We start from the raw sequence: 11700 nt of genomic DNA, 5'->3' as shown, positions 1-11700 counted from the left end.
GGGGTGGGGAGGGGGAATCAAATTCTTTGTTACTACCAAAAGGTAAAAAACGACTCTGTGGAAGCATTTCTTTGATCTTCTTCCTCTTTCAGAAAGCTGCATCTCCTGAAAGACCCATAGTAAATACCCCATTTGCAGCAAGACTGGGCTTTGAAATTTGATGACATCATTCCCAAGGCAATGATACCACTGTTGTCACTGGGATGGACCCTGGGCTCAATCCAAGCCAACCAAATAAGCATGAACCAGAATACTTGAAAGAAGGTATCTGTTGCATTGTCTGAGAAAAATCTTGCATTTTCCTCCTGTTCTCAAGGACTGTGTGATACTGAGACACTCCAACCCCAGCTGGATTCCTTTCAAATGCAGGATTTAAAAATGTCCCATTTGCACATGGCTGATGTCACCCAAACTGTTAAAAGAATGCTGAGATATGAAACTGTCTCTTATTCAAGCAGAAAATCTGCAGTGACTAGATGCTTTCTAAAAGATATGGTTTTGTAAATCCTAACTATTGTCCATCTTGTGAGTTAGTGAATGACCGAATTCTTCTTGAAACAGGCAATAACCTAGCTAAGAAACATACCTGATTTGCAGGGTTCAGTGGCAGCTGTGGCCTCACAGTATAGGAACTTACAGAAAAGCAAGCAACTCCCTACTTCAACTGAGAAGAGGGAAAGATCACTCAAGAACCCTGGACCCGCTACTGTTCTCTAGTCTGTTCCTAACAAAAGGGGCTTTAAACAACATACTTAACAGAGCCATCCCAGCTCCCCAGCCACAAAACATACTTGTTCCCCTGTACTGGTTTTGGGAATCTAGTTAAACTAAGCTCTACATAACAGTGTGCAAGAAAAATGGAAGTAATGTTTATGTTTGAACACCTTTCTTGGGCCAGCTGTTGAGGAGAAATCACAAATATTGATTAAAAAAAGATAACGTATGATTAACTTTATTTTTAAATACAAAAAATAAGTTTAATCTGAAACGTGGAAAGAAAGTGATGGGCAATAATGTAAGTAAGCAAACAACTACTCGTCCTGCAAAGTGATTGTTGTCCCTTTACCTTGATAGCAGTCATGCACTTGGCTTCAACTGGGAAAAATGGCAGCTCTTCACTCTTCTCCAATGTTTTATAAATTTTCCTAAAATTGATCAAGTCATCTGGGCCAACCAGTAATAGGCTGAGGCCTTCGTTGGCAGCTCGCGCTGTTCTGCCGCTTCTGTGTACGTACAGCTCAGAAGTACGAGGGACCTGCAAATATTCACAAAACCCATGAAGCTGGCCATGGAAAACTAGCAGTGGCCTCTCATGGTATGGCCAAGAGGCTGCTAGAGAATACTGGATTTTATATGCATGTGGTACATTGCATGCAACACAGCTGAAGGTAAAGTAAAAGATGATGTCTTGCTCTCTTCGTTGCATAACCTTTTGTGAGGCTCTCCTAACTTCTGACCCTCTGCCATTTCATTTGCAAGGCAAGAAAAAATTGTACGTGTTCATACACTCAGAAGAGTTAAGGCTGAGTAACGTGACAATCTGAATATCAAAGTTAACCAAAAAGCAAGGAGTATCATATCTGTCATGTCATTTCTCATATATAATCACACATCCATGAAGTGCTACCTACCACGGTCAGTCGCTGCAGCAATGAGGGCCTTGAGTACAGGAGAGTTCAATTGATGACGACTGCATCTCTGTACTTGGGGCTACACTATACACAGGACCGTGAATCACAGCTTTACAGCGTTCAGGGTTTGGATCAGCACAAGCTTATTTCAAAACCAAAACAGTAAAAGCAAAACCATTAAAAATATTTTACCTGGTAGTGGATGACATGCTGCACGTTGGGAATATCAAGACCACGAGCTGCAACATCTGTTGTCAGGAGGACACAGCTGAGAAAGTGATTAACATTTAACGAACATAAAATTGAAGAGTAAACCATCTGCCAAGGAACATAAAATACAGTGGCCTAGAATTCTACCACAGCAATTTAAGGAACAGATTTGTACTGTATCATCTACTGGAAATACGCTATTTGTTTGCCCTTACAGAAAATGATACCAGTATTACATCAGAGGCAGTCTTGAAACAGCAATTATTAAAGAAAAAAAAAAATCCAAAAGCTACCTTCAGCAGGTCTATTCTGTTTCCAATTAAGAAATTCACTATTGTGCTGGATCCTGTTTTCCTATGCTTTTATCCTCTCCCAGTTCACAGGAATGCTAGTGCCAATCACTATTCAATGACCTAATCCAACCACCTGCAGGGGGATATGCTCCCCTTCCTTACATATCTCGGTGCCCTGCCCCAGCTGGACTTAAAAATATCTTTAGCTTGATATGACCATACCATTAATGACACAGTTTATCTTGAGGCAGATTAGAAAGGTTATTATTAAAAAGCTAGATATATAAAGGCAAGAGATTCTGTTCTGACAATCAGTATTTCTTCTTACCCATAGAAATTAAGAACTACTCAAAAAAGTCCCTCTTTTATATAAAGTCTACTACAGACACAAAGTCTGCCTCAGGTATGGAAAGGTTTGTTCAAAAAAAAATCTCCCAGCAACTGAAATGAATTACTTGTAGGTAACGGGAATTTGTTGAGATTTTATGGCATCTGACTGCATACTATATTGCTACAAGGTTCAAAGCAGAAATAAACAGAAAATTCTACTGTCTGCAACCTGCAGGAGGCTGTGATAGATGGTCTCATAGATATCTTCTTGCCTTGAAATTCTGCAGTCTCTGAAAACGCCCTGTCTGGCCCAGGCCAATGCTACTATATTTTGCCAAGGGAGACTGCAGATCCATCGCGGCAATTCAACCTCTGCTCTCCCTGTCCGATTCTATTAACGAGACACAAATTCCCGCACAGTCAGATAGCACGCAGCACTTCACAGCAGGACTAAACTGTGAGGCTTCTGGATTACGGAAGTACTGAGACCACCAACCTCCTCCCAAAACCAGCAGGAAACAATAATTCTTAAAATGGCAGGACAAGCCTGCTTGGGTAAACCCAGTGCGTCTGAAAGGCACAACTGCCCCTTCTCTTGCACTGCTCTAGGATACCTTGACCCTGAGGAATATAATTCATCTAACTAAACCTGCAAAACCCCAACCCAGCAAAAAGTGGTTAGTTTTCTGATGGCTTAATGAGATGAACCAACTCACAGAAGGATCAAATGAGCTGCAGAGCCAGGGCACGGGGCAGAGAGGTGTGCAGGATGTTTATAAAAGCGTAGGGCTGCAACCAGGGCAAGTGACAGCTCCTTCAGCAGTGATGAGCTGCCCCATCAAAGAATAATTCAGGCTCCAAGGGACCTCAGGAGGCCTCTAGTCCACCCTCCTCCTCAAAGCGGGATGAGCTATAAGGGTGGACCAGGTTGCTCAGGGCTTTATTCAGTAGAGCCTCAAAAACCTCCACAAATGAGCATCCTGTTCCAATGCCTGACTGTCCTCACAGAGAAAGAGCTTTCTTACATCCAGCCTGAATTTCTCAACTTGCACCTGTTGTCCCTCATCCACCTACCGCACAGCACAGTGAAGAGCCTGGCTCCAACTTTTTGATAACTTCTTAAGATATTGGAGAGCTGTCATTAGGTCCCCACAAAGTCTTTTTCCCAGGTGATATAAACCCAGCGCACTCAGCCTCTCCCCTTGCAGAACCAGTGCTTCTTGACCATTTGGTGGCCTTCCACTGAACTCACTTCAGGCCATCACCTCAACCATCCTGTGAAACCCCATCTTTAATAACCTGGGCTCATGAGTGGGGGACTCGTGTGCCCAGCTATCTCCACCAACCTGCTCCTACTCTAACAGTGCAGATTCCTCTCCCCACTGCACAATTTCTTTTCCTCTCTACTAGGAAGCAGAAAATCAACTCACCTCTCTCGCTCAGCAAACCTTTCCAGGTTTTTCAGTCTTTGCTTTTGGTGCATGTTGGCATGCAAAGGAAGAGGATCACAATTTAAGATTGTGAGGAGAGAACTGAGGCGTTTTACACAGTCTATGCTATTTGCAAAGACCATTGTTCTTCCTGGATACTGGAGAAGAAAGTAATAGAGATAATAGTCCTTCTCGTCTGTGTTACAGTGGATTCTGGTTTCTGTCAGAGTCTCCACAGTAGCCTCTTTCCTTGTTAAGTCTATCACTTTGGGTTTGCCCTTTATTCCTATTTTTTCCATTAACAATTCTAGTTTGGTCTTCTTGTCCATCTTCTTAGCATTCTTTTTCTGTAAAACTCTTGTGGGAGTCTGATGGACTAAAGTCAAAGTGGCAGAAAAAACAAAAGTCTGTCGTTGAGGGTTATACTGTGAATCATTTAAGATTTCCAGCAACTGAGACAGCTCTAAGAAGTGACCTTTCTCAACCATTCGGTCTGCTTCATCAATCACAAGGCACCTGTCAAATAGAAAACACACAGTACACACTTGTGCAGATAAATTCAAATCTGAGAGACTTCAATTGCTGAACACATAAGGGAAGTTCTCCATGTAAAACCCAAAGGAACACCAGGTTGGCTGAAAAGACAGGTTTCTAAAGGAAAAATCAGGTGTTTGCTACTGGCTTTACTTGACATTTCCTTCAATCAATACACCCACTGTGCATTTCAATATAACACTCTGGCAAAGAAATTAGTGATCTTACATAGTCTTAAATGATTTAATCAGTTAGTAAACATAACGAGTATGCAGTGACCCCCAGTTCAGTACCCAGCAGTTAGCCTAAAAGACACCTTTACCTGAGCTGCCGAAGATTTGAAAGATGTGGGTGTCTCTCTTTAACTAACTCCCACAGACGGCCTGGGGTTGCAATTACGATTTCTGGCTTTCGGTTCAGTACACGTTCTTGCTTCTGTGCAGCCATGCCTCCAACCAGAATTGCAGTCCTAATGCCTAGAACATATAAATAACAGTTTTTTATCTCACTAATTTATCAGTGGATGCCTTTACATACATCCACTCATAGAAGTACTTAAAAAAGTCTGTACCGCAACTTCCAGCAAGCTTTTTGGCCAGGAGACCAGAGGTTTTATATAACACTGTACACACAGCAATGCCCTCAATTTTACATAAAAATCCTCATTACAGTTAGATGCCAAAAATAAAGCAGTCTTTCTTTTAGTGCACCCGTCTTCCAATACAGGAAGAATCACATATGTCCTCCACAGCTGTTAGCGTTGGCTACCTGTACTTCAGAATCTCATGTTTTGTCAATCATATCTGCACGAATGAGCATGTCCCCGTTATGAATAACTAGCAGGCCCCTCCAAGAAACACACTGAGAAAGGCCTGTCTTGCTAATAACTGCTCATTTGCTATGGAATAATCCTAACAAGAATGCTCCCGCCCTGTTAATGATTCTCTGGACTGCACAGTAGCGCAGAGACCCCAAGTTAGCTTTAAGCAATTTGTTCAGGTACTAAAAGGAGTTTAGCTTTGGAAGCACAGACTCCATACATGGCTTATTTCACCCTCCTTCTTCAAAGAACGCGCGGGACCATGACAAACTCAATGCTACTGTGCAAGCTTCCTCCAGTACCCAAGCTACCACGGGTCTCTCTTCCCTACCACTTGTGGAACCCCATGCTTCCAGGTGGGGATTTTTTTCAGAGTGAGTTTGAGACAATAAAGCAAGCCTACATCAAAACACATTTTCTCTCCTGCTGCAGTAACTGTGCATCACTTGGGCAGCAGATTTTTTACACACAAATAGCACTGCTCTTATCAGAACTGTACTGACATAAATTATTTCAGGCTAGGAGTTAAAATTAGCCCTGTAATCAGCTGTAGACTGATGAGTACAGCAGGACGCATAGATACCAAAGGAAGATGTGCTTAGAAGCAGTTCACTGTACTACATATTCTCTTCAATAAATAAATGATTACTGCTATTGGAGAAGTGAGTTGTTGTTTCCCAGTTCTCCCCATCTTGAACAGTTTCACATCGTCACCCATTCACTTAACTAATGTGCTGAGCTCTGGTCTGGAAGAGAAAGGAACAGGACGGAATTGCTTTCATCAGGCATGTTACCAGCAATATGCTGTGGCCTGAATGCTATGGGAGGTAAGTCAAACAATCCAGCAATGCCTTCTACCCTTAAAATTTACGGCCTTAACTTCTGGTTTTGATAGATCAAAATTATATAAATACATGTATCTATATCTATTATATATAGATTGATATATCTGTCAAAAAAGGAAATTCTGAAATGTATCTGTATCAAAAAATTATGTAAAAAGAAATTATTTTTAATATATAATCTACATTATTTAAAACCAGGGCAAAGTTAGCTGTACTGATTCCGTACTGCTAAAGCAGGAGTCAATAGCTATTTGAAGGAAGAAACATTTTAAAACAAAACATACCACATTAACCATTTACTTTTACATGCTTTCTGAAGAACATTAATGCATTTCTCAAATATCAGTGACTGCGAACCCTAATCCTTCAATAGCCATCCCATTTTTATGATGCAAAAGAAACTGTGGCACACATTCTGGCTCCACACCAATGAAAGATCCAAACCCAGTGTGATCTGGGACACGGCCCGTGGGGTCTACGTACCTGTAAACTTTGCAACTGCATCAATGTGGTGTTTTACTTGTACAGCTAATTCTCTTGTGGGAGTGAGGACCAGTCCTAAAAGAAGTCTCTTCTTATGGGAGGCAACAGTATGTGCTTCGTTGCCGGAATCAAATTCAAAATTTTCCAGCACCTTCACACAGCCTGTTGTGAGAGATGCATCATCTTCATCTCCCCCGTCTTCATACTCCTGATGGGTTCGTTTTTCTGCTTCATCCTCATTTTCCCATCTTGTTTCATCCTGATGCTGATGGGACTCTTTAGAAACACTGTCATTTCTGGTTGTTGAGCTATTTGATTTTTGCCACTGCAGCACAGAGTGAATCATTGGAATTGCAAATGCAAGCGTTTTGCCGCTTCCTAAAAAACAAACAAGGGGAATAATACAGACCGACAAGTCATTTATTTGAAAAGATGAGAAAAGCAACAGCTAATCACACACTGTTCTTAAGACATACAGTTGTAACAGACACAAACTCCTGATCTTTAGAAGACCAGAAACTTGCAGCAATAGCATCTTTTCTCCTGTTCCCTTTATACCTCTCCCTGAGGCCACCAATAGCATATTTCCTGGGGAACAGGTATTTTTCCAATCTCTAGCAGGTCAGGCAGATTCATTTGTTCTGAAAGTAGTTTTTAAAAGCTGCAGTTGCAGCCAAGATATTTTTAAAGAACTGTATGCCCGTAAGGAGAATACCATGGCCTAATTGACAGTTCTGATCAATGTTCTCCACATAGAGGAATAGCAAACGAGGCCAAGGACAAACTGCAATGTACTTGAAGGATTTGCTTCCATCTTCAATTTACAGTATTGTGTTTATGACTTTCTAAGAAAATGTACTTGAAATACTCCACCATCTATCACCAGCTTGCATTTTTATAATCAAAACACATAAACCTGATTTAAAACACATAATCCGTTTTGGAGAGAAGAGGGTTATCAAATACAAAATGCTCCCCTCCTTAATTTCAGAGGTTCACTGTATCCAAGCACAAGTAACATCCTTGCCACATATTCTTTTCTCAACTATCTGTCACTAATAAAGATGCTAGGAGAAGCCTGCTAGCACGTCCACACCAGTTAAGGTTCTCATAAACACCAGTTCATTGATCACAAAGCAGCACCCAGCGCACAAGATGGTATTACACCTTTCCTGTAATAGGCCACTGCTGGAAAGCAGTTCTCTGGAAATCTTATCTCAATTCCTGGAGCACTATTTGCCATACCACAAACCCATAATGGTTTGCCAAATTCAGCATCACAGATTTTTGCCTGTTTAGGGGAGAACTTCAGTATTCGTCAATAAACAGCTAAGCCCAGTATCATTATCCTGACCAATACTGCTGCAATACTCTCCCACCTCTCTGCGTGTCTGGGAGATCTCAGAATTCTGACTTCTGCACTTGAAGCAGAAAATTATCATCAGCATTTTCAGACCACTTATACACTGAGATCATGTATTACCAGAACACCTGTTTTTAAGAGGAAGAACACTGCTCATCTTGAATTAAATGTAATGCAGTTTGACTGGTACAAATGTCAGTACTGCACCTAGCCAGATTATGGCTGTGATAATCAGGACTATTCTGCAGGCACTAGATTCACCCACAAATTAAACAAATGATCACCTCACAGGACACATTATCTTCACAACACACTGGTCACATACCATAGCCAGGCCTGCAAAACCAGGAGAAAAGTGTATCCCAGATACTACAGCTCCAGCTAATCATGTTCTTCTAAATGGGTCTAGATTGTAAGATTTTACAGAGATAAAATCTTGTTCCTTAATCAAAACTTCCTAAGTTCTACACAGCAGTGAACGGAACTGCTTAGACAAACTGCAAAAACAAGCAGCCTTGACATTCCCTGCATCTGATCTCCACAGGGATCTACTGCTGTATCAAAATCTTGCCATTCTCCCGTGTTTCTACCAAAAAGGGAAAATTAATAGTTCTTCCATCTCTCACCTTCCTCCCTCAGACCCAATGCTAAAGGAAGCTGTAGAAAAAGGAACCGGAGAATTTCAGCCTCTCCCAGCTGCAGCACTTCCTAACAGACAACTGTCCACATCTCTCAAGCTCCTACAGAATTCCATAGACCCACTGGGCTCTTTGGAGAGAAGCTGGCTTTCTCTCATGGAAATGGAAAGTAAGTGAGGAAAACACATCATACTACCTCAGGGTTACACAAAATTAGACAGCAACAACACCACCTGTCACCAACTGTGCTTTCCATTCTGAAGCTAGAGAGGGATTTGCTTTCCAGCACTGCCAAAATGGCACTTTTTTGCAGCACAAAACCATCATTTACATTCAGTTCCATTTTCAGAAACACGCCCTGCAGGGCTTTCTAATCTTATTAAAGCTAATAGCACCAGGCTAGCTTCTAATTAAAATAAAAATGCAAATGACTTCGTATCTTATTAGTTACTATACCTTCATGCTCCGGAGCAGTAAATGGCTTTACAAGACTAGCAGTGAGATAAGGCAACTGGAAGAGATGAAAAGAATGCCTTTAAACCAACTTCCAATTGTGCCTCCAATTTTTAATCTTTTATAAGGAAAAAATGTTGCACTACTAAGGATGACAAAACTCCAAAGGTATGAGTAGCAAAAAAAGTTAGAGAGAATGACTGAGAGAGTTGGGCTTGTTCAGCCTGAAGAGAAGGCTTCCGGGAGACCTTATTGCAGCCTTCCAGTACCTGAAGGGGCTACAAGGAAGCTGGGGGGGACTTTTTACAAGGGCCTGTAGTGACAGGACAAGGGGTAACGGGTTTAAATTGAAAGTGGGGAGGTTTAGATTAGGTATCAGGAGGAAGTTCTTCCCGGAGAGGGTGGTGAGGGACTGGAACAGGTTGCCCAGAGAAGCTGTGGATGCCCCATCCCTGGAAGTGTTCAAGCCAGGCTGGATGAGGCTTTGAGCAACCTGGTCTAGTGGAAGGTGTCCCTGCCCATGGCAGGGGGATTGGAACTAGATGGTCTTTAAGGTCCCTTCCAACCCATTCTGTGATTCTATGATTTTACGAATGGAGTGCTCTGAGACTTCACAGCATTGTTTATGTAAAAAAGAAGCTGTTACAAATTTTACAAAGGCTAGCAATGCTCAAGACAAAGGCATGAGCTGATCACAAGTCGGACAACATTCAGTACCTCTCCAATTAATGGATCAATGTGATAATTCAAGCACAAGCAGTGAGAAAGAAGGGCTGATGACAATGTACAGGCAAAGCCCAGAGACAGGGCACAGGGTGAGACCGTTTTGCTACAATAAAGGCAAAGGCCATGTTCACAACGCTGTACACTGTGCCTAGTATTTATTTACCACTCCAAGCTAGTAGAACCATAGAATGGTTTGGGTTGGAAGGGACCTTAAAGATCATTTAGTTCCAACCCCCCTGCCATGGGCAGGGACTCCTTCCACTAGACCAGGTTGCTCAAAGCCTCATCCAGCCTGGCCTTGAACACTTCCAGGGATGGGGCATCCACAGCTTCTCTGGGCAACCTGTGCCAGTGCCTCACCACCCTCTCCATGAAGAACTTCTTCCTGATATCCAATCTAAACCTCCCCACTTTCAATTTAAACCCATTACTCCTTGTCCTGTCACTACAGGGCATTGTAAGAAGCCCCCCGAAAGCTTCCTTGTAGGCCCCCTTCAGGTACTGGAAGGCTGCAATTAGGTCTCCCCGGAGCCTTCTCTTCTCCAGGCTGAGCAAGGCCAACTGTCTCAGCCTTTCATCACAGCAGAGGTGCTCCAGCCCTCTGAGCATCTTCGTGGCCTCCCCTGGACTCGCTCCAACCGGTCTATATCCTTCTGATGTTGAGGGCTCCACAGCTGGACACAGCACTCCAGGTGGGGTCTCACCAGAGCAGAGTACAGGGGCAGAATCGCCTCCCTCAACCTGCTGGCCACAATTCTCCTGATACAGCCCAGGATACTATTGGCTTTCTGAAGCCAATATAAATACATATATAAAGCCAATATAAATATATATAAAGCCTCGTAGCAATAAGCTGCATTCAAAGAGAGGAGATGGGATGCTCCCAGCATACACAGCCACCTTAAGAGATTTGTACCTGTTTCTGCAGCACCAAGAACATCCATATTATCCCGGATGGCAGAAGGCAAGGCTAAGGCTTGAATAGGAGTTGGAGCACTAAACCCCAGGTAGCTCAAGGCCTGCAACACTGGTTCAGGTACAAACAGGTCTTTCCATGCAGACACATCAGCTTTGTGATCAGCTGAGGCAGATAAAGCTTCTGTTGTCCAGTTTTTAACTTTCTTAGAAGTAGTTACTGATGGAAGAGCTTCTTGAGCTTGACAAACCTTATTTTCAGCTACCTTCTTTTTCTTTTTCTTTGGAGCATCTTTTGTGTTTGAAGTGCTCTCAGCCAAATGTCCATGCTCCTCACACTCTGACTCTTTATCAATCAGCACATCAATTTCTGTTGCATTAGGATCACCGCTTTTATCAGATTTGCTTCTCAAATCTTTCTTTTTCTTTTTCTTTTTGGGAGGGACGATGGGTTCTTCCTCCTCCTCACTGCCACCTTCTGAAACACTCTCAGCCTTTCTCTTTTTCTCTTTTACTTTCCCCACTTTAGAAGAACTTACTAGTTTATATTCTGTAAGTTCTTCCAAGCATACTATATCTCTAAACTCCTCATCAGCAAAGAGATTGGGGTCGATTGGCACAGTTTTCCATTCTCCTGTTACTTGAATGCCTTTTTGTTTCAGTTTAAAGGAGGAATGAAATCTTCCTCCTTTTCTGGTCTTCATTTTTACCTAAAAAGAACCTAGGAGGTAAAAAAGAAAAACATCAGATCAAAAGAAGGGGGATTGCATTGATGATATTCAAACAAACGGGAACGCAAAGCACGGTTCTTTGCCTTTAGGGGAAAAAATACGAATGACCTCAAACGTAACTACAGCAGGCCAGGCCTACTGTCTCGCCTCTGGAACAGCATCGGTGATAAAACGAAAATCGCCATAATAAATCCCTGCGGGCCGCGAAACGCTCCCACCCGGGTACCACCCGCCCAAGGCCCGGCCGGGTCCGGCCTCCGCCGCCGCACACGGGAGCTCCAGGCACCTGGCGGAACAC

The 11700-nt window shown here is 42.7% G+C and overlaps 1 protein-coding gene across 1 annotated transcript; it reads right to left on the bottom strand.

The window, feature by feature from the left end:
• Nucleotides 1-1066: 1066 nt before the first annotated feature.
• DDX24 (DEAD (Asp-Glu-Ala-Asp) box helicase 24) lies at nt 1067-11375 on the bottom strand (the record flags this gene model as incomplete). Its single annotated transcript, XM_010147877.1, has 6 exons — nt 10673-11375; nt 6577-6954; nt 4751-4904; nt 3895-4410; nt 1824-1899; nt 1067-1255 (listed from the first exon to the last, which is right to left on the bottom strand). Coding segments are annotated over exons 1-6 (2016 nt in total), but the record flags the coding sequence as incomplete, so codon positions are not given.
• Nucleotides 11376-11700: the final 325 nt, after the last annotated feature.

The sequence above is a fragment of the Eurypyga helias genome, unplaced genomic scaffold (assembly GCF_000690775.1).
Source record: "Eurypyga helias isolate BGI_N326 unplaced genomic scaffold, ASM69077v1 scaffold38952, whole genome shotgun sequence".
NCBI lineage: Eukaryota > Metazoa > Chordata > Aves > Eurypygiformes > Eurypygidae > Eurypyga > Eurypyga helias.
Note: the sequence above shows the minus strand (reverse complement) of the source record. Positions and strands in the feature narration are given on the sequence as shown.